Source organism: Mus pahari, chromosome 7, assembly GCF_900095145.1.
Source record: "Mus pahari chromosome 7, PAHARI_EIJ_v1.1, whole genome shotgun sequence".
NCBI lineage: Eukaryota > Metazoa > Chordata > Mammalia > Rodentia > Muridae > Mus > Mus pahari.
The window spans coordinates 104,902,222-104,925,376 of record NC_034596.1 but is presented as its reverse complement, the minus strand read 5'-3'; the positions used below and the strand labels follow the sequence as shown (position 1 = coordinate 104,925,376).

General features: G+C 47.3%; 2 protein-coding genes across 5 annotated transcripts in view; one reads left to right on the top strand and one right to left on the bottom strand.

The window, feature by feature from the left end:
- The window catches only part of Tecpr2 (tectonin beta-propeller repeat containing 2), an 82,802-nt gene extending 78,776 nt beyond the window's left edge, over positions 1-4,026 (bottom strand). For 2 of the 4 annotated variants that reach the window (XM_021202011.2, XM_029540586.1), the window contains exon 1: positions 3,863-4,026. The gene's annotated coding sequence lies outside the window, so the exon portion shown is untranslated. Of the gene's footprint in view, positions 1-12; positions 73-3,426; positions 3,506-3,862 lie in introns of those variants that run through there. The other 2 variants (XM_029540584.1, XM_029540585.1) reach the window with 2 other exon arrangements.
- Positions 3,810-20,159, top strand: Cinp (cyclin dependent kinase 2 interacting protein). The gene is made up of 5 exons (XM_029540595.1): positions 3,810-4,114; positions 9,645-9,813; positions 13,973-14,102; positions 16,458-16,587; positions 19,209-20,159. Exons 1-5 carry the CDS (start codon positions 4,108-4,110, stop codon positions 19,409-19,411), a joined length of 639 nt encoding a protein of 212 aa, XP_029396455.1. The 5' UTR covers positions 3,810-4,107; the 3' UTR covers positions 19,412-20,159.
- Positions 20,160-23,155: the final 2,996 nt, after the last annotated feature.

Below are 23,155 nucleotides of genomic sequence, written 5' to 3'. Positions count from 1 at the left end.
TTATAGACTTACAAGGACCACACAGCTTTGACTAGGAGATGTCTGTTCTCAGGATCAGGCAACACCAGCACCCTAGAAAAGTGCACAAACCCACAGGATCCAATCAAATGCAAATGGCATGGCTGGCAGACAAAGCCAGTTAGCCACTGGCTATTACCTTTCAAAGCAGACTGACCACTGTAAGAGCACAGGGCTCTGAAAATAAGGAGAAGGAGTAGTAAGAATGCAGAAAGGTATGACAACCCAGCCCTTCTGAGGCTCCCCAGTTAGAGGCCAGTGAGGACCTCAAAGTGAGCTTCAGACCAGCCTGGGCTACATGGTGGGCACTGGCTCAAAAACACAAACAACAAAGCCAAGAATGCATTATATGGATTATGAAAATTCTCTTTTAATGTTTGGTTTTACCATCATAAACAGCATAGAAATATATCCAAAAAATATTCTTGGAAAGCTTTTATTTTTAATATTTTATCATCACCACCACCATAGGTATGGGTGTTTTGCCTGCTTGTATGTCTGTGTACCAGGTGTATACCTGGTGCCTGCAGAGGCCAGAAGAAGGTATTATTAGATCCCCTGGAACTGAAATAACAGACAGCTATGAGCCACCAAACTCAAACTCAGGTCCTCTGCGAGAGCAACAAGAACTTTTAACTGCTTAGCCATCTCTCTAGCCCCTAGTTTTAATTTTTAATTATATTGCAAGTGCCATTGAAGCCCAGAAGAGGGCATCAGTGCCTCTGGGCTCAGAGTTAGAAGTGGCTGTGAACCACTTGAGAGGGATGCTGGGTACCTAACTCAAGTCTTCTGTAAAAGCAACAAGTACTCTTAACCACTGAGCTGTTTCTCCAGACCTTTGGAAACATTTAAAAGTAGAAAAAGGTGGTGGCGCACGCCTTTAATCCCAGCACTCGGGAGGCAGAGGCAGGTGGATTTCTGAGTTCGAGGCCAGCCTGATCTACAGAGTGAGTACCAGGACAGCCAGGGCTAAACAGAGAAACCCTGTCTCGAAAAACCAAAAAAAAATGAAAATGAAAATGCATTGTCAAACTGTTTTCCATAGCTGTCATAATGACTTCTGCTTTAAACATGTTTCCTCGAAGGACACGGAGAGGTCAGTCAGTCACAGCATTAGGTGCGGTTCTGGGTTAGTAAGAACTCAAGTCACCAGGTTTGCAAGGCAAGTGCCCTTAGCTGATGAGGCATCATGCTGGTCCCCTAAATGAGCTTGTAACCCTAGGACATGGAAGTAAAGAGAGGATGAACACTATAAACTCAAGGCCAGCTTGGCCTACACTGACAGTTTACAGACCAATCAAAGTCTACACGGCAAGATTCTGCCAAGCCCCACGTCTAACAAACTACAACAAAAAATACAAACATCCAATAGGCTACAGTTCAATCAACACTCAACACTTACTTGTTGGGCTAATCTCCCTCAAACCCCCTGTGCTGAGCCACGTATGGTGGTGCACACCTACAATTCAAGCACTCAGGAGGCTGAGGCAGGAGCATCTCTGCAAGTTGTAGATAGTCTGGGCTTTATAGTGAGATCCTGTCCCCAAAAGAAAACAAACAAAATACTATTCCACATTGCCCCAAGACCACAGCAAAGACTCACTGGAACTCTCATGGCCAGATCCAAAGGGCACATTCATGGGAAACATACATTCTAAAGTTGCTTCTGTCTCAACAATCCAGAGAAAACACCACCAAGCCAGGTGTGGTGGCCTTTAGTTCCAGCCTGGGGCAGGCAGGATCTTTGAATTCAAAGCTGGCCTGAGTTTGAGGACAGCCATGCCTACACAGAAACCCTGTCTTAGAAAGCAAACCATCACCTAATTTCCTCTCCTGATTCTACCACGATCCCTGTGCCACTCCTGGAGGAAACGTCTCCATACTTGCCCCTAATGCCCACTCTTATTAATATAACCATCTCCTAATCTGTTCTTCACCTTTCTAAATTCGGGATTGCTGCTGGGCTGGAGAGATGGCTCAGCGGGTAAGAGCACTAACTGATCTTTCAGAGGTCCTGAGTTCAATTCCCAGCAACCACATGATGGCTCACAACCAACACCAACAGTATACTCACATATATAAAATAAATGAACCTTAAAAACCAACAAACAAAACAAACCAAAAAAAGATTGCTGCTGTCCTCTGCTTTCTTCCTCCTCTCCACTAAGTGACAGCAGCCATTTTGTTTAAATTATATAGAGGCTACTATGAATCGACTCCGAGCTCTTCAACCCCAAAAGATAACTTCCCTAAGAAAAACTGAAAACCAACCCAATAAGAAGCAGTCTTCCATTGAAAAAGACAATGTGGCTACATCAAAACAACTGCTTAGGGCTCTCAGAGAGGTAGCTCAGCCTGTAACAGGGGACAGCCCTTCCAGAGGACCAGAATTCAATTCCCAGCACCCACATGGCAGCTAACCACTTCCAGGGCAACTGATACCCTCTTCTGACCTCTGTAGGCACTGCACACATGTGGGTACACAAAAACACATGGAGGCAAGACATCCATTCACATAAAACACGATTTTTAAAAGTTATGGGGGGGTGAACCCCTGAAGGACTTTGTTTCATTTTCCCCATCCTTGGTTCCCCAACCAGATGGGATTCTCAGGTTTGAAATCTCAAGAGCTAGACTCCAACCTTCCTGAGGGAGTGACGGTAAGCATACACCCCTAGGGCCTGGCCCAGCATGGGGGAAGTCTAGTAAACACTCGATGAATGAACAAACACGGGCTGTAATTCAGGTTACAATAACAAAATGATCACAGGTATATCAGCATTACAGCTGGGTTCGAGTAGGTACAAAAAGTGTAACAGCTTCGAAGATAAGGACTCTCTGGTGATAAGGGATTAGAGCAACTTCATACCTAGGACTTGATTTCCTACAACTCCCTGCTCCAAGTTTTCAAAACCTTGGCTGCAAATGATCATTCCAGTCAACGACAAAACGATACACCTTACATGCTGCCAACAAATGGAACAGAAAATCCCTGAATATCGGTGAGAAAGAAAGGAAGCACAAAGAAAAGTAAAGACGGGGATCAAAAGAAATGGGAAGCCAGAGACTTAAGGGACTAGAGGAAAAAGCAGCGAAGCCCACAGAGTCGTGTGGGTGACAGCAGGGACTAACCTTGATCATTCAGTCAGCCCCTGGACGGTTGGCTGTGCATGCACGCACTGACCCATTTAATCCTCCACTATCCCAAGATAAAAACTTATCATTTTACGGATGACGAAACTGAAGCTAGGAAATTGACACTTGCTCCAGTAAACGGGTAGGAAGGGGAAGCACAATGACCTGACCCCGAGTCTGACCCAGGGTCACCCCATTCTTTAACCCTCACTGTCCATTCCGCCTCCGGGGCCACACCGGGAGGCATTCGGTATCCATTTAACCAACACTTACTCAACTCCTACTGGGTGCCCAAGCCAGCGGCTTGGCGCTGGTAGGCAATGTAAGGAAGGGATCCAGCTGAGGATCCGGGGACAGAACAGAACGAACGCAATGTCAATCTCCAGGCTGAGGAGCCTGGAGCCCGCCGCGAGAGGGATGCAGGGTGGGGCAGGAGGGGAGGAGCGAGGGGAGCGGGGGCGCCAGGGCGGCCCCGGGCGGTGTGCGAACGCTGCGACGCCCGGGGCTCTGCACAGACTCGGGTTGACAGACGCGCCGCGTGCGGCGGCTGCCAGGGGGACGGCGACACGGCTGTGGAGATGCTGAGGGGCTGAGACAGGGGAAGGCAGCCCTGCCAGGGGGAGCAAAGGCGAGGGGCGGCGTCGGGGACGTCGGGGACGTCGGGGACGTCGGAGGCGTCCAGCACCCGCCCGCGCGCTCCCGAACTCACCTCCCGCGGCAGCCCCTCAGGACTCTTCAGCCCCGCCAACCCGGAGGAGGTGGGATGGACTCCGGGCCGCAGGGGCTGCCGGGAGCCTGTTGCCTAGGCAACGAGTTAGGCCTCAGAGAGTAGCAGTGACTCCGAGAGCGGCAGAACCCACAAGTGTTGGCGGACCCAGGGGCGGAAGTGACGTCACTTCCTCAGTCCGCGGGCGGGTTTTTGGGTCTTCTCCGGATCTACCTGTGGGCCGCCGCATGGAAGGTGGGTGACAGGGCTGTGCTTCCCCAGTGGTGGAGGCTACAGGTCGTGGTCGTGGGGGTGGGTGGGTGGGGGGAGGTCATGAGCCCGCGCGCGGCGTGACATGCAGGGCGCGCCTGGACCTCGTGGGCTGCCGGAAGCCTTGTTCATTCCCGTGTGAATGTCGTCTGAGTGCGGTGATGTGCGTGAGGTGTCAGCGGTGTGACGCTCAGAGCATCCCGGAGCACGTTGGAGCCAAGCCTGACGTGCCAGCCCCCGGAGAATCCTTCCCTAAACCTGCCGCAGTCAGTAAGACGGGCCGTGGAGCTTGCAGTGTGTAATAAAGGCTGTCTCTGTCGATTCGTGTCGCATGGGTCAGTGCGTTACCGTATGGCCGTTAGCGTATGGCAGTGGGCTTGTTGAGTCCCGTTTTGGTTTGGTAGCTTACAAGAGGCAAGCAGCTAAACTGCTGTGCCTCTCTCCGAGCTGGCCTGCGACTCACATTACTGACATCTCCCCATTTGTCTGAGTGTCTGGAAGTCAGAGCTGTGCTTTTGGTTCCTAAGTGGGTCCGGCAAACGTAGTCAGCTGTGACCTTCAGCCTTAGGGACTCCTACCGAAGAACGAATGTATTACAGGAGGTAAGAGCAGTTCCGCTATGGAGCCCGTTTGAGTCTGAATCGACTGTGTGTGCAAGTTATGGGAGGGGACAAGACATAACTCCTACTGTAGTTGAACTCAGTCCTGCGGGGACTATAGAATTGAGAAATTGACTCACGGCCGGGCGGTGGTGGCGCACGCCTTTAATCCCAGCACTTGGGAGGCAGAGGCAGGTGGATTTCTGAGTTCGAGGCCAGCCTGGTCTACAAAGTGAGCTCCAGGACAGCCAGGGCTATACAGAGAAACCCTGTCTCGAAAAACCAAAAAAAGAAAGAAATTGACTAACTAGGGGATGTGATGACAGCCAATGAAAATACCGTTACCAAAAAGCAACTTGGGAAGGAAAGGGTTTATTTCTCTTACCCTTCCAGGTTCCAATCCGTAGAAACCCAGGCAGGAACAGAGGCAGGCGCCATGAAGGATAGCTGCTTACTGGCTTGCCTCCAGCACCCTCCCAGCCTCACGCGCTAGCTAGCTTGCTTTCTCCTACAATTTTCTTCTCCACGTATGAGTGTTAATACCTACATTTATGTAAATGTATCATGTGTCTGCAGTGTCCACGGGCCAGAAGAGGACATGGTATCCTCTGAATAGGAATCTCGGCTGATCGTAAGCCTCTTCTGGGTGCTAGGTCCTCGGAGCCATCTCCAGCCCAGGACCACTTACTTGGCCAAGGGTGGCACCACCACAGAGAGTTGGGCCCTTGTACATCATTTACCACGCAGACATCCTCACAGACATTGTTAGATTGTGGCTCTCTCTTCCCAGGTATACCAAGTTGACCACAAAAGTAACCATGACAATGACTTTCTTTTTTGCATTTAACTATTGCAAATATATTTAATGCAATTTAAAGATAAGTTAGCAATTATATACAAGTAGAATTTTAGCTATAAATTCTCTGGTTGCATTTGAATTTGGAAGTCAGAAGAAAAGAGTCTCAAAATATTCTAGTCTCCTAATGAAGGTGACATTAAATTACAGAAAAATAAAACGGGAAGCTGGAGATATTTTGGCTCAGCAGTTACACGCATGTCCTGCTCTTCTAGAGCATTGGAATTTAGATCCCCACATGATACTGGGCAGCTCTCAAACACCTGTAACTCCAGCTCCAGGCCATCAGTCACCCTTCTGGCCCATAAGCCACTCCCACACATTCACACACATACAAACAGATCTTTAAAAAATGAAATCTGGCTGGGCGTGGTGGCGCATGCCTTTAATCCCAGCACTCGGGAGGCAGAGGCAGGTGGATTTCTGAGTTCGAGGCCAGCCTGGTCTACAGAGTGAGTTCCAAGACAGCCAGGGCTACATAGAGAAACCCTGTCTCGAAAACCAAAAAAAGAAAAAAAAAAAAAGAACTCTGCCCCCAAAACTCTCGGGGAGTAGCACTAATAAGTGTGAGTTTGTTGGAGGACGTGTCACTGTGGGTGGGCTTTAAGGTTTCAGATAGTCGAGCCAGACCCAGTGTCTCTTCCTGCTGCCTACTGAGCTAGTAGGACTCTCAGCTACTTCTCCAGCACCAGGCCTACCTGCGCAGCTTCCCACCGCTATGATAATGGACTATACCTGTGAACTGTAACCCAACTTCTGTATTAGTTAGGGTTTTACTGCTGTGAACAGACACCATGACCAAGGCAAGTCTTATAAAAACAACATTTAATTGGGGGTGGCTTACAGGTTCAGAGGTTCAGTCCATTATCATCAAGGCAGGAGCATGGCAGTATCCAGGCAGGCATGGTGCAGGAGGAGCTGAGAGTTCTACGTCTTCATCCAAAGGCTGCTACTGGAAGACTGACTTCCAGGCAACAGGGGTGAGAGTCTTAAGCCCACACCCACAATGACACACCTACTCCAACCAGGTCCAAAGGCTGCTACTGGAAGCCAGCCCCAATTAAATGTTGTCCTTTATAAGAGTTGCTATGGTCATGGCATCTGTTCACAGCAATAAAACCCTAACTAACAAAAATAAAGTTATATTTCCTGTCTTAAAAGTGGACATTTTACCTGTGTGTACAAGACTTTCATATGTTGCTGCATTGACACCTTTACCTTATGGAATTTAACATATGGAATAATCTACTAAAAACCCAAAGAATTTTCTTAAAGGCTAGCTGGCTGGCTTGATTTCTTTCAAGTGAGAGGATATTTAACTATTAAGATTGAAATGAGGGCTGGTGAGATGGCTCAGCGGGTAAGAGCACCCGAGTGTTTTTCCAACGGTGCAGAGTTCAAATCCCAACAACCACATGGTGGCTCAAACCATCCTTAATGAGATCTGACTCCCTCTTCTGGAGTGTCTGAAGACAGCTACAGTGTACTTACATATAATAAATAAAATCTTTAAAAAAATGTTTAAAAAAAGAAAAAGATTGAAATGAAAAATGACAAGAATTCTGTTATTATTCTCTAGTGTCCAATGTCCTCGTCACTGTCTCTTTTCTATAGGAGGGTAAAACATATTTACATCATGTATTTATTTTAATTAGCTTTCTTTCTTTTGGTTTTTTTTTTTTTTTTTTTTTTGGTTTTTCGAGACAGGGTTTCTCTGTCCTGGAACTCACTCTGTAGACCTCGAACTCTGGCCTCGAACTCAGAAATCCACCTGCCTCTGCCTCCCAAGTGCTGGGATTAAAGGCATGCGCCACCACGCCCGGCTTAATTAGCTTTCAAAGTAGGTTTCTTTATGGCATTTTGCTCTGCCCTCTTCTGACCGCACCCCCCTTCTCCGTGCCATCTCCACTTAGCCGCTCTCATCCCCAGGACCCCCTTCCACTCTCATCACAGATGGCCAAGTGTTTACCCATTTGGTAGTGAGGATGGACCATGAGACAGGACCCCACGCTGCTCCAGGTCACTGCTTGCTCTCTGCTATGCTTGCAGTGGCCTGTGTGGCCTGTGGCTCTAGCCATGTGAGCCCTTGTTTGCTGCTTCTCTGATTGTGCCTCTTCATGCTGCGCTTGTCCTGTTTCTTGTAGTCACCAAGTTCATGGTCACTCACATAAGACCCATGCTGACCCTCTTTCCCAGGCTTATTTATACCTCAGCTCAGAGGAGACCTCAGGTTTCATGCTGACACAAAATCCCGTTTTGTTTTTTATTTATGTTAGTCCTACTACAGAGCCCACATTAGCCTCTCTTTTTTTTTTTTTTTAAGACGGTTTTAACTGAAACCCAGATCTCAGTGGTTGGCTGACCTTGAGCTCTTAGCAATCTTCTTGCCTTAGTCTGGGATTAAAGCCTTTGCCAGATATATGGCTGTCTGTTCCCTTTTTTTACGTAGTACTTATGGTCTGAACTGGTTAAGATAATTTGCTTGTATATTATTTGACTCTTTTGGAGTGTAAGTGCCGTGGGAAAAGGTCCCGGTTCTCATTCACTCATTTTATCCCCCATGCCTGACCTGTTGAAGATAGCCAACCAGTATTTGTTAGTTGTTTGAATAAAGAATGAATGAAAAACATCAAGCCAAGCTATTGGCTAGGCATGGTTGCATGGCTGCCATCCAAGCTACCTGGGAGGCTAAGGCAGGAAGAAAGTTCAGAGTCTGTCTGGGCTGTAAAATAGGTTCTGCCTGCCAGAGCAACTTAATGAGACCGTCTCACAGTGATAGGGCCTGGGATGTTCCCCGGTAGAGCATGCACAGGGCAATAGGCTCAATCCCCAATACCATCCACGCAAACCAAAAAAGAACAGAGCCCTAAAGAATACTGCGCTAACAGGGTGGTGAGTGCACAGTCACCATGACCCATGCTGGGACAGTAAAGCAGAACTGGGCAAATGAGTAAGAGGCCACAGTGGTTAAGGGAGGACAGACTCAGGGACCAGAAGTGTGTCTTATTAACTGGTTATGTGTCTGGCCCTCACAGCTTCACATATTAATTTGTTACTATCTTAGACAGTCTCACTATGTAGCCCTGGCCAGCCTGGAACTCACTATGTAGACCAGGCTGCATTGAACTCATATGTTCACTTTGGAACAGATACTGTGTTATCACCATTTTGCAGATGAGAATATTGAGGCTCCAAGAGATTGACAAATATACCTGTACTCACAGCTGGCAGAGCTAGGACTTACACCCAGGAAGCATGGTCTTTGAGGTGAGGCTGCACCTTGCATCAGCTGCCCTGTGCCCTGGATTGCTCTCAGCTTCGAGATGACTGTAGGGCTATAAGTCAGAAGGCAGCATAGACTCTGCTTTTGGTCTCGCTTTTTTCCGGCCTTGGGTTGGGTGAATTGTAGATGGACGGCACTACTTGAAGGAGGAGCTTCCCAGCAGAGAGAACGGTGTGCTTAAAGGCCTTCCCAGGATCTTTGTCTGGCTATGCAGGGCAGAAGGTGGGGATTAAGATGGGGCTGGAGCAGAGATGCAGGCAGAACAATAGACATCTAAGTCGTAGGCAGCAGCAGCCTGGCAAGATCACCTCCGCATCTCCAGTGTCCCGCTCTCAGTATTGTGGTGTAACGAGCTCTCAGGAATCGAAAGCTCGGTTTAAAGGTTCAAGGCGCAGGCACAAGGTGGTTGGAGTATAAAGAGTCGAGACCAGATTATCTCACAGGAGAAAGAGTGATAAGCGCTGTAGGAAGTCAGAGCTTTACTCATCTCTAAGACAAGATGCTATGCTAGGAGTGCTGGTGCCCACCTTTGACCCAGTCCTGGAGGAGTAGGTGGGATGACCTCTGTGAGTTCAAGCCTAGCCGGAGCTACATTTGAGATCCTGTCCTCAAAAGGAACAGTAGACAGTGCGTGAGGTAAGTGTTTGTGGAGCCATGAGCTGTGAAGAGCCTTTAGTTTCTGGGACATTGATTTCTCTAGTCAGTGAGGCATATCAGACCACTTTCCTGTGAAGGCCTGTGATCCTTAACTGTCATGTTTCTCTTGCTCCCTATTAGCAAAGACTCTTGGGATCTCAACACCAAGAAAACCTGTCTTATCAGTCAGTGCGAGAAAACTTAAGGACAATGCTGCTGACTGGCATAACTTAATCCTGAAATGGGACAGCCTCAGTGACAAGGGTTTCACCACAGCGAGCAGCATTGCCAACCTGAAAGTCAGCTTGTTGTAAGTACATGTGTGTTTCCCGTGCCCTGTACTGTCACCTCTACCCACTGAGAACAGTCAAGAGAGTAAGAATTTCCTGGTGTAAACAAAGTAAAGCCAAAAGTGTAGCAAATCCCTGCGCGTATGCAAAGGTATACTGACTGTTGTGGTGCACATTGGTAGGACCCACTGAAAAGGCAGGGCTCAGGAGATTGCAAGTTTGATACCTTGAGCTAGAGAGATCGCTCAGTGGGTTAAGGTGCTTGCCACCAAACCTAGTGACAGAGTTTAGTCCCCACAACCTACATGATGGAAGGAGACAACCAAACTACTGCAAGTTGTCCCCCATGGGCACAGTCATGGTATACATGTGCCCATTATGTACACACAAATAACTGTAAAATAAATATAAAGTCATGCTACACATTATTTACATCTGTATATAAAGTTATAAAGAGATTGAGGAGAAAGGGTTGTATTTGGTACGATTATTTATGTGGGGTGGCAGAGAAGTGGGATCTCCTGTGTACTGCTAGCAGCTGGGTAGCCCTCCCACCCTCCATTTCATTTATTTTGTTTGGTTGCTATTTGGTTCTTTTTTTTTTTTTTTTTTTTTTAATTTATTTATTTATTATATGTAAGTACACTGTAGCTGTCCTCAAATGCTCCAGAAGAGGGAGTCAGATCTCGTTAAGCATGGTTCTGAGCCACCATGTGGTTGCTGGGATTTGAACTCTGCACCTTTGGAAGAGCAGTGGGGTGCTCTTACCCGCTGAGCCATCTCACCAGCCCGCTATTTGGTTCTTGTTTAAATAGTTTTACTACACCAGGCTGACCCTGAACACCAAGCACTCCCTTGCCTCTGTCTCTTGAGTGCTGGGATTCCATGTGTACACTATGGCCCCTGGCTTATTTCCATTTTGTGGCAGGAGCCAACTGTGTCGCTCAAGCTGATTTTCCTGCCTCAGCCTCTCTGAGGAGTTGGAACCACAGATGAGTACCACTGCACCCAATTCATTTTATGTCCCCTTTCTTTGTGTACGTGAATATTTTGCCTGCATACTTGTCTGTATGCCACTTGTGTGTGTTGTCCACGGGGTCCAGAAGGAGGTGCTGTCCTGGAATTACAGATGGTTGTGAGCTGCCCTGTGGGTGCTTGGAAACAAGCCTGGATCTTCTGGAAGAGTAGCCACTGCTCTGAACAGCTAAGCTCTCTTTCTGCAGACTGTGTTTCCTGTTGTCTTTTAGATTTTTAATTTTAGGTGTGTGAGTCTTTTGCCTGCATGTATGCATGTGTATCACATAGCTGCACCTGAAGAGGCCAGAAAAGAGCATCAGGTCCACTGAAATTGAAGTTACAGACTGTTATAAGCCTCCATGTGGGTGCTGAGAATCATGGCAAGTGTTCTTAACCACTGAGCCACCTCTCCAGCCTCTATTCATTTTGAGACAGGGACTTATGCAGGCCCAGGCAGACCTCATACTCACTATGTAATAGAGATGGCCTTCAGCTTCTTTTTCTGCCTTCTCCTGTGTGCCACCCCTGTAACTTTGCTTTATTTCTAAAAGAAGACAAAGTGGGGGTGGGGCGACTTGAGAAATGACTCAGAGTACTTTCCACTGGGTGGCAGCGCAGGACACCTTTAATTCCAGCACCTGGGAAGCAGAGGCAGGTGGATCTCTGAGTTTGGGGCCAGCTGGGTCTACTGAGTGAGTTCCAGGACAGCCAGGGCTATACACCTAAAACCTGCCTCGGAAGACAAAACTTACTACTATAGAAGAAATGGGTTCAGTTCCCAGCACCCACATGGCAGCTCATAGCTGTCTGTATCTACAGGATCTTTGTGGGGCATTGGGCTATGGACAGACAGGCTGGTCTCCAGTCGAGCTGAGATGCTGAACCCCAGGACCCGGTGCTCATAATTTACCTACATGGGACAGAAGGAGTTCTCTCATGTCTCCTGGAACTCTGGCTCCTGTCTAAGTTATCACCGCCCCCCCCCAGCCCCGACAAGAGAAGCATGGCTAGAAGTCACGTGGGCAATGTCCCAAGCTTCTGACCTTCAGGCTAAACTCCTCTCCAGTTACCTAGCAACAGAAAAGATAGCAACATACTTTAAAAAGGGCTGTTTGGCCCCTCCTTGCTCTCTCACTCCTTTGTTCTCTTGCTTTTACTCTCTTCTTCCTCTCACTCTTACTCTCTTTTTTTCTCTAGTCTTCTCTCTCTCTCTCTCTCTCTCTCTCTCTCTCTCTCTCTGCCTTTCTACAATAAAGCTCTAAAACCATAGACAGTCTCTGCTCATTGAGGCTGTGCTCACTCTCTCCGGTGTGGGAACCTCTCTTCCCTCTTCCCTCTCTCCCATAACCCCAGGACTAGAGGGTGTGGCCCTGGGGCCCCCAAGTTAGGCTGCCCCTTGTCTACCCACCCACCCCTGTCAAGTGGGTCAGGGGCTTGGATGCCCACCTGGGGCTGAGTGGAAAGTGTCTGGCAGCCTTCCCGAGTCCACCTGTCCAGAGCATAGGTGGAGCTCTGGCCGAACATGGGTCCTCCCTTCCCCTCCTTCCCCTGGCCCCCTTTTTAGTTCCCACAGATCTTATGCTTTCTTTGGGTCTCTGTGGGTACTGCATATACATAGCACACATATAGATAGACAAATAGTCATACACACAAATTAAAAATAAATACTGAAAAGAGAAAAAAGCTGGGCAGTGGTGGCAAATGCCTTTAATCCCCAGCACTTGGGAGGCAGAGTCAGGCGGATTTCTGAGTTCGAGGCCAGCCTGGTCTACAGAGTGAGTTTCAGGACAGCCAGGGCTACACAGAGAAACCCTGTCTCGAAAAACTAAATAAATAAATAATAAAAATTAAAAAAAAAAATTTAAGAAAGAAAAAGGAAAAGAGAAGGGAAAAGCAAGTGTGGTGGTTTATGGGCTCAGTCCCAGCATTGGGGAGGCAGAGGCAGTGGATCTCTGAGTTCAAGGTTGGCCTACATAATAAAGCATGTTCAAGCTATCTAGGACTACTTATCTTTTTAAAAAGATCCTATCTTAAAGAGAGAGAAAGAGAGAAGCCAAAGGAGGAAAGAAAACTCACCATGCAAGCATGAGACCCTGAATTCAAACCTCAGCATCCAAGGACAGAGTAAGGCGTTGTGGTGTGTGTTTGTAATCCTAGCTCCGAGGAAGAAGAAACGGGCCACCCCTGCAGCCTAGTCTGTGAGTCCTAGATCCCACTGATGAGAAAGCATGTCTTCAAAAGGGTGGGTGGCTCCTGAGGGACGCCACCACAGGCTAACCATGGCTTTCTGTATGCACTTGTGGCAAGATGGTGTCCACTATAGTGGATGCTCACACCCAGTTTGCCTCATGGTCAGGACCAGAAAGAGATACTGGGACCCCAAAGCTCTGTGGAGGGAAGCCTCCCCACTAGGCCTAACCTTTATAGTTGCACCTCCTTCTAACAGCACCATAAGCTGAAGATCAAGCCTTTACTGCCTAAACTCTTCGGACCAGACTTCAGTTTAAAAATTACAGACTCTTGACTCCTTTGGGAACTGACCCATGTCTTATGCATTAGATACAACCAGCACTAAGCCCTACACCAAGGATTCTACATGGCTAGACTTCACTTCCCCTAGTACAAACTTGGAGTGTCCAGGGCTGGGGTTATAGCTTAGCAGTAGACCATCTGTTGCACATGGAGGCCCTTGTCTCCTTCCAGACACAGCAGACTTGAGTGACTAATGGATGTGCTGCTCACTGTGTAAATGTAATCCTGGTACAGGGGAGGCCTATTAGAAACCTGTGAGCTCTAGGGCTAGAGAGATGACCAAGCGTTCCGAGCACTTGCTGCTCATCACTGTCTCTAACTCCAACTCCAGCGACTCCAGTTCTCAGTTCTGGCCTCCACTGTATAAATAAGCATCTACTATAGTGACATATGCAACATTTATGCAATATATCTAACACGATTTTGTAGATGGTGGCTTTTATAGGATTTATTATAACAAAATGAGGTGAAGGTTTCTTTGTTTTGTTCTGTTTTGTTTTGAGGCCAGAGCTACTGTGTAGCCAGGCTGAACTCTTCCTTCTCCTCAAGCACTGGGATTAGAGATGTGCAGGTCTAGCATGAGGTGAGTTTAGAGTGTAATTTTTCCCCATTACTTTCTGCTTTGTCCAGGAGTAAAGAGAAGGTTGGATTAGAGAGCAGCAGCCCAACCTCCACTGAAGAAGAAGAAAAGACAAACCTGGACTACGATAAGGGACTCGAAGCACTGTGTGAGGAGCTGCAGGCCATCTTGGACGGCTTGGTAAGACCTAATGATGCTGGCCATCAACACCACTGTTTGGGTTTGCTGACTGTGGGGGCATTCAGAACTGTCGAAGGCCTTTCCTCCCACCTACCTAAAAAGTCCTGATGCTCTCAAGTCACCCTCGGTGCATTGTCCTGGGCAGTTTGAACCACTGCAGGGCTCCAGAGTGAATATTCAGATTTTATGAGCCTGACCATTTCCTTCACAGTGACTTCTTGGTGCTACCATATAACACTAAAGCAGCCACTGTCTTTGTTATCAATGTGGACCTAGCAGTTCCTGTGTCCGGTTGTGGTCCAAATCAACTGTATTTCTTATTCAGATTGCTTACACTTAGGCATTAGGAGTTCCTCTGCCTGAAATACCAGTCTTCATAGTAAAGATCAAGATTTAGGGAAGTTTTTGAAATTTCCTTTCTGACTAGCACTGAATGATGTCCCAGGCTTGCTTTGCATATTTCCTGCCTCTGTCTAAGAATCAGCATTTTTTTTCCCCAAGAAGCCTAGATCCTTGTCTAGGAGACTCCTGTTGCAGTGTGGTGAGCTGTAGGGCTCAGTGTTAGGAGCACTCACTGCTCTTTCAAAGAACTAGTTTGGGTCCCAGCATCCATATCCAGCAGCTCACAACTATCTCTAACTCTAGCTCCGGGGAGCCCAGCACCCAGTTCTGGCCTGCACAGGCACCCACACATAAATAATCAAGTAAGTCGGGGGCTGGTGAGATGGCTCAGTAGGTAAGAGCACCCGANTGCTCTNCNNAAGGTCCNGAGTTCAAATCCCAGCAACCACATGGTGGCTCACAACCATCCGTAACAAGATCTGACTCCCTCTTCTGGAGTGTCTGAAGACAGCTACAGTGTACTTAAATATAATAAATAAATCTTTAAAAAAATAATAATAATAATCAAGTAAGTCATCTTATTAGAGAACCAAGTAGTACATGCTAGCCGTCATGTTAGAAGTCCTCTCTCTGATGAACTTGAATCTGTCTGAAAGTGGCTTGGAAATAAATGTATTCTCACTCAATGTTCAAATCCAGAAGTTTGGGGGTTAGAAGCCATGAATGCTGCTTCTTTTATCTCTCCAGCCATTCAAGAGGTTTGGGGTTGAGTATCTTGTCTTGGGGGATGGGCATACATACTCTTTACTCCCCTTTTGTGTGGTGTGTTACTGTGGGAGACACTACAGCTGCTCTGTGGTGCGAGCTGCTCTTTCATTGTTAGCTCAGCAAAGCACACAGATGAGACTTTGTCCCTGTTGGTGGCTGAGCTACAGATGTGGGTCAGGGCCTCCAGATTCCCCTCCTCGATGAATCCTTCTCAGCTTTTCTAGAATTAGGAGGTGTCCAGAAGCAGCTGTGGGGTACAGAATTCTTTACAGAGTTGGGTTCAAAAAGCACAGATTCAGTCCTGGCTCCGCCTCCTCACCGCAACCTTGAGCATCTTCCCAGCTGCAATAGGAAATGATGGAGCCTGTTTGGAGGTTAAACCAAGGGAAATATCGAACCTAAAATGACTTGAGAAGGAAGGAGAGACTTTTAAAGATTAACATGTGCTAAATTTAGTGAGTGCCACTTTAGATAAAACCAGGGGATGGACAGTTGGAGGATCAAGTGCAAGGAATTAGGAATTTGATGCTGTATGTCTCTATATCCCCCAGATACATGACAGTTAATTACACTGAGGAACTGGAGAGTTAGTTTTAATAAAACTTTGCTGCCTGAATCTAAAATCCTAGTTATTTCTGTCTTTTGTATTTAATGAACACTGTATAACCGGGTGTTCCACGACCCACGTCACTGCCCTTCATCTGTCATACTTGGTCACTGTAGAGAAGGTGCTGGTATCTCCTGTCGGAGCTGGCAGAGGAGGGAGGTCTGTAGAGGCCAAGGTTTCAGGTTCTCACTGCTTTCTCCTGTGTATATGAGGCTCCATTTCACTCTCCTCACCATATGAGTAAGAAAGTCCAGGCTCACAGAGGCTCCATAAAAGAGAGTCAGAAGCGCGGGGGCCTTTCTGCCTGTTCCATTCTCTAACAGCAGCCCACTGGGATTCCGCCAGGACTTTGGAGCTAAAACACTACTGCTGCGTAGAAAGCTTACGGAGGTGGGACTCGGCAAGCCTTCCTTTCTCTGAGGCTGTGAAAACCCAGGGCTTAGTACCCAAGTAATGAAACCAAACACCCGCCTGTCTCCACCCTCTGCAAATCTGCCATCTATGGCACTAAGTGGGTAATTACTGGGATCTTAGCCCCACTAGGACTGTACATCACAGCCTTTAAATCTTTTAGTTACTAAATCTGAGATTAGAAATTCTAAGCAGTAGTCTCATATTCCAAATTAATATCTTTTCAGACTAAAATACAAATGAAAATGGAAAAGCTGTCTTCAACCACCAAGGGAATTTGTGAACTAGAAAATTACCACTACAGGGAAGAAAGCAGCCGGCCCCCTCTGTTTCACACGTGGCCCACAGCCTTCTTTTGTAAGTAGCTCTTCTGCAGGTGGTTCTAAGGGGGGCATCAGCATTGCTTAGATCTGGTCCTTAGAAAAGGACACAGGGCCTCTGCCTTTTAAAAGTTAGATATATGGATGGATGGCAGGCAGGTGGAAGACAGATTTGGTAACATACATTCCTATAATGCTAGTTAGTAATGGACTACAAAAGCAGAACAATTATCAGCTTAAGGCAAAGCTGGGCTATAAGCTGAGAGCCTATCTTTAAATAAATAAATCAACCGACCTCATAGAAGATCATTGAGAAAAGTGAAATTTAGCTTGATAGTCTTCCCTAGTTAGGGATGCTATTGCTATGATGAAATACCATGACTAAAGTCAACTTGGGGAGGAAATGGTTTATCCGGCTTATGCTTCCACATCATTCTCATCATCGATGAAAGGCAGGACAAGAACTCAGGACAGGACAGGAATGGCCATGGAGGAATGCTGCTTACTGGCTTGCTTCCCCGTGTCTTACTCAGCCTGCTTTCTTAGCGAGCCCAGGACCAAGTGCCCAGAGTTCACCCACATCAGTTACTACTTCAGATGCCTAGCAACCAGACCTTATGGAGGCGTTTCTCAGTTGAGGCTCCCTCCTCTCCAGTGACTCTAGCTTGTGACATAAACTAACCAGCACATGGTACAAGTTCATAAGCCCAGTACTCAGGAGGCTGAGGCAGGAGGGCCACAGCGAGTTTAAGAGCAGCCTGGGCTCAAATGAGGGACTAAATGGGCTGGTAAGATGGTTCAGCGTGTTGCAGGATGTTTGGTCACACTGTGAACCCAGAGATTGTGTTATTTTCTGAAAAAGAACTTTCTGGTTGTGGTATAGCTCAGCCCTTAGCATACACCTCTAATCCCAAATACTGAAGGTAAAGTTAGTTCGTAGAGGTGAGCAGCCGTATTTGAAAGTGAAGTCTCATTGAGTGGCAGATAAGTGACCAGGAAGAGAAAGATTTGACAGAATAGGATATGGCCGACTTTCATGAGAAGAGAGGAAAGGGAAGCTACTTGATGGGCAGTGCAGAGAGAAAGACAAGGCAGTTTTACCGAGAGAGTTTTATAGAGACAGACTGGAACACATGCTAGACAGGTGAAGACAGAACAAGCCAGAGAATGAAGAAGAGCTAGAAGATTAGAACCTACTGCCATAGTTAGTTTGAGGCCAAGTAAGGCAGTGCAGGCAGAGACTGAGAAAGAAGCCCGATTGAATCACTCAGCTTAAAGAGGAGTTTGTGCCAGAACAGCTGAGTTGAAGCAGTGAGCCAGAGTTCAGAAAGAACTAGAAAGGGTAGCTTATTCAGCAGTAAGTCTCAGAGGCTGAAAACATTCTAAGCCTAAATAGAAGTTTTCAGGACCAGGCCTAGGTTAGCAGATAGCAGCAATAAGCCTCAGAGACAACACTTTTATCCAGTGAATAAAAAATACTTTTACATTAGCAGATAAAGGTTCCTGCCACCAAGTCTGACAGTCTGACTCTGATCCCTAGGACCCACATAATAATACAACAAACCAGTGTCTAAAAGTTTCTGTCTGAGCCGGGCATGGTGGCACACACCTTTGATCCCAGCACTTGGGAGGCAGACACAGGCAAATTTCTGAGTTTGAGGCCAGCCTGGGCTACAGAGTGAGCTCCAGGACAGCCAGGGCTACACAGAGAAACCCTGTCTCAAAAAAAAAAAGGTGCTATTGTGTGCACCACAGGATAGACACACATTCTGACAGAATAAAATGGAAGAACTCTGTAGACGTTAAACTACTTGCTGTTGGGGTTGGGGTTTTTTGTTGTTTTTGTTTTGATTTGATTTACTCAATGTAGTTCAGGCTACCCTGGAATTCACTCTGTAGACCAGACTGGTCTCAGATCCTCAGAGAACCACCTGACAAGTGCTGGAATTAAAGGTGTGAGCCATCACCACCCAGCTCAGTTAATTTTTTTTTTTAAGACTTACTTTAATTGTTTGTATGTGTGTGGGTATGTGCACATACATGGATGACAGGTGCCCTTGAAGACCAGAGGTGCTGTGTCCCCCTGGAGCTGGAGTGATATGGATTTGTGAGCTCCTGATGTGGGTGCTAGAAATTGAACCCAGCTCCTCTGGAAGAGCGTCCAGTGCTCTTAATTGCTAGACCATCTCTTCAGTCCCCTATTTCCTTTTTCAAACAGTCTTAGTATGTATCCTAGGCTGAACTGGCCCAAGCAGGCCTCAAACTTGTAGCAGTCCCCTGCTTCAGTCCTCCAAGACTCCCGAGTCTGCATGAAGTGGCTCATCATGACAAGTTACGCAAGGGTTGTGTGGCCTTGTGCTTCCTACAATTTAACCATCCAACTGGACTGGACCAGCTTGGTCCTTCTTTATCCCAGTGCTGTTCTGATCTGTTTTAAGTTTTCTGTTGCCCAGGTCATCCTCCTGCCTCCATCTGTGCTTCAACTTCCAAATGCTAGGTCCCAAGCATTCAGCACCACACTGTCTATGGGCACTAGGGATTAGACCTAGTGCATGCTGGGCAAGTGCCCTACCAGGTGACTCATGTTGCCAACACTGATTCTGCCTTGAACTTAGGACAGTGCGTTCTCGTGCAGCCATGGCGTCTTTTCTGTTGCAGATGAGGTCTCCCACCGGCTTTCCGAAGCATACAAGAAGGAGCTCCTTTTGAAGCATACCATTGGTGCAGAGCTAGCCCATACTGCAGACCGCAACCTCAGCCTGACCTACCTGTCCATGTGGCTGCACCAGCCCTACATAGAGAGCGACAGCAAGCTGCAGCTGGAGAGCATGCTGCTCGAAACAGGTCACCGGGCCCTGTGACTGCCTGTGACCACAGCTTGGAGCTCCAGACCACTGGCTGGACAGTCAGTCCCTTGGGTGGAACCTGTTGTGCCCCAAGGCCAGATACTTTTAGGGTCCTGGGATCACTCTCCCCGCCGCTGCAGCCTTTCCAGACACACAGGCATTGCTGAGCTGTCCTCCCGCTGCTTCCCAGGTGTCACTGTCATGAAGCTCCACTGAGTGACAGGAACAAGAACAGCTGAGGGCTGAGTTCTATAAACCAGTGAACTTTACTGTTCCATCTGTGGAGACAACTTGAGCTTCCCATTTCTATTTTGTACCTATCTAACGTGTGTGTATGTGCTGCTGGAAAGCAAATCAAGACTTCACACAAGCTGAATATTCAATCACTTGTCCATACTCCCAACCCTGTGCTTTGAAAAGAATGTTTTAGTTCTGAAACTAAACATCTAAAGTCTCATAAGTAGGGACTGAGAGATGATTTAGCAGTTGAAAGCACTTGTGGACTTCTGGTCTCCCCTGGCAGCCACACGTATTTGCTGGCACACACATGCACACACAATCTTTAAGTTTTATTTTTACTTAGGTATCTGTGTATGGGCCGAATGTATAGATGATCAGGGCAACTGTAACTGGGAGTGGGGTCCTTGGAGCTGGAGCTACGAGAGGTTGTCAGCCACCTGATTTGGGTGTTAGAAACCAAACTGCAGTCAGTCCTCTGGAAGAATAGTTTATGCTCTTAACTGCTGAGCCATCTCTCCTATGGCTGGAGATACATATATTTAATGTATTGTGTAAATATATTAATAAAGTATGTATTGAAATATATATATATTTATAATATCCTGTTGAGTTAACTGAGTATAGAGTTTAGTGTCACTGAAAAAGTGGACAAGCCAGTAAAAAGAGCAGTAACTGGAGACTGGTAACATCTGGGGCCTGGCTGGGCTGTGTGTTCAGCTTTCTTACTGTTGACCACTATCACACTACCTAAGTCCACAGAGAGCCAACATTCGTCACTAAGAATTGCCTGCATAGTGAAGTCAGCTGGCACTCACAGTGAGGTCAGGGACCACTTGCACTTCCTCCTCTCACTCCTTCCTGATGGGGAACACACTAAGACCCCTGTTCTCCTCTGGGGGTGGGCACTCTTGAACCACTGCTCCCATCTTTAGGGGAAGGAATACTCAGACCACATTGCTCCCTCTGCGTCTGTATGTTTCTGTATGGGCACACTTGAGCTACACTGCATGTGTGCAGGTCAGAGGACAGCTTTGGGTGTGGGTCCTTGCCTTCTGCCTGGACATAGGGCCTCTTGTTCACTGCTGTAAACACCAGGATACCTGGCCTGCAAGCTTCCGGTTTCTCAGGTCTCAGCCTCGATGTCCTTGTAGATGCCATGGGAGTTAAACTTGTGTGGTACTACACTGGCTTTGCTGTGTTTCTAGGGATCTGGACTCAGATCGTCAGGTTTGCACAATGAGTGTTATGCCCTCTGCTGCTCCCTTTCCCCACAGGACAAAGGCCCAGAGTTAAAGACAGGCAGCTGTTCCAGGTTTCTGCCAGTAACTGGCAACTTCCAGGCTGCAGTTCTTGTTGAACTTAACTTATTGCAATCAGAGCGTGTATGTGTGTGTGTGTCTCTCTCTCTCTCTCTCTTTAACCCAAGTAGTTGCCTACAAAGTGCTTGGCTCAGAACACAGCACAAACATGAATCAGACATCATGAGACTTTCTGGCCAGTAGAAGTTGTGTCTCGCGTCACATTTGGAACCGGATCTCTTGCACAAATACCTGAGATAGTTATATAGGTTACTTAGCTAGGCAATGGGAGCACACACTGTAGATCTCAGCACTCAGAGGCAGAGGCAAGCAGATCTCTGCAAGTTGGAGGCCAGCCTGGTCTACAGAACTACTTCCAGGACACCCAAGGCTACACAGAAAAATTCATGTCTCAAAAAAAAAGGAAAAAGGAAGGTTACATAAGCCAGGCGAGGTAACATGTACCTATAGTCCCTGCACTGGAAACAGAAGCAGGAGCATTTTGACTATGATGGGCCTTGTAGACTATTGTGTGAGTTTTGAGACATATCCTCACTCCACAGCCCAGGCTGATCTGGACACAAGTCTTTGACTAAGCAGTATGTGTGTGGTGCCTGGTGCCTACTTTTAGCTTTTGTATAACCTTCCTCTATTTCCTGGAGTTACAGATTTTTAATATTTTATTTTTAGTTATGTATGTGTGAGTGTATGTGCACCTGGCTATAGGTAACCAGAGACCAAAGGAGGGTGTTTGCTCTTTTGCAGTTAGAACTACAGGCATTTGGTTGTGAGCTGTCCAGCATGATTGCCAGTAATCAAACTCAGTCCTTTTCAGGACAAGTATGCACTCTTGTTTTTTGAGACAGGGGTTTGCTGACTTCAGGGTCACTCTACTCCCACCTCTGCCCCCAAATGCTGAGGTTACAGACACACCATGTCTAGGTTGCTGAGGTTACAGACAAGCCATGTCTAGGTTGCTGAGGTTACAGGCACACCATGTCTAAGTTTGTGTATCAGTGGTGATTTGCTCCCAGCCACCCATTATCACACAAGAGTGCTAATGGAAAGATCAATACTGCCAAGGACAGGCAGAAACACAAACTAAAGATAAACAAGTATTGATTCTGCAGAGTATTTCCTATCTGAATAGTGCGGATGTCATCAGAGGTCAACAGGCACTTCAGGTTGAGCACAATGGTGCTTCACACACACCTTCCACAATCCCCAAACCTGCCAAATTAACAGGAAGGAAACAAAACTCTCGGACCCACCTTGTCCTGGACTGAGGTTTGAGGATGACTCCATAGTGAAGACTTTGGGAAAGAGGGTGGTTGATGGTGTCTTCTGTAAATCATTTCAGGCAAATCAGAAAGTATTGAAGATAATAAATGTCCACATACCCCAAATGCAGACTGAGAACTTAGGCAATGGGAAACTCTAGGCTTTTGAGAAGTGGCCGGGTCTACAGGTCACAATCCTGCCCGATGTCAGTCTGATGTTCCCCCATTCCCAGGCACTCCTGTTCTGCTGGGAAACCCACCTGTCCATCCCTGTGAACCCTGCTCTGAGGTGGAATGAGATAACAGAAATGCAAGGGCTGTGGGGAACCTGAGTCAGCACAGGACCAGGGTGCCCTGCAGTGGCATCTCAGGGTCTTCCAAAGACTGCAGGAATGAGCAGAGAACAGCTGAGGTCCAACACTCTTGTCTAATGAGGACTAATGACCTTACCTTTGTCCCACAATATTGCCATGGAAACCCTCACAAATCCTAAGAAGGTATTTTACAGCTGGAACATCCAAAGTGCTGGGCTTCCCTGAGAACTCTAGGTTTCTAGGGCCTTTTATCCAAACCCTGGACAAGTAGAGGCAGGAGGGTCCTAAGTTCAAAGCCAGCCTCAGCTATAGCAAGACCCAGTCTTAGGGGGAAAAGGTGAACATAAAACCCAAGTGGGTAGCTGGTGAGAAGGCTCCATGGGCATGGAACTCACTGTGCAAGTCTGGCAACCTGAGCGCCATCCCTGGAATCAGATAAAGAAGGAAGCAAGCAGGGCTGGTGAGATGGCTCAGTGGGTAAGAGCACCCGACTGCTCTTCCGAAGGTCTGGAGTTCAAATCCCAGCAAACACATGGTGGCTCATAACCATCCGTAACAAGATCTGACTCCCTCTTCTGGAGTGTCTGAAGACAGCTACAGTGTACTTACATATAATAAATAAATAAA

Bases quoted from the DNA above. Each gene is read 5' to 3' on its own strand.
- Cinp (XM_029540595.1), top strand. The intron at 9,814-13,972 runs GTAAGTACATGT...TGCTTTGTCCAG, and splicing joins AACCTGAAAGTCAGCTTGTT to GAGTAAAGAGAAGGTTGGAT. The intron at 14,103-16,457 runs GTAAGACCTAAT...ATATCTTTTCAG, and splicing joins AGGCCATCTTGGACGGCTTG to ACTAAAATACAAATGAAAAT.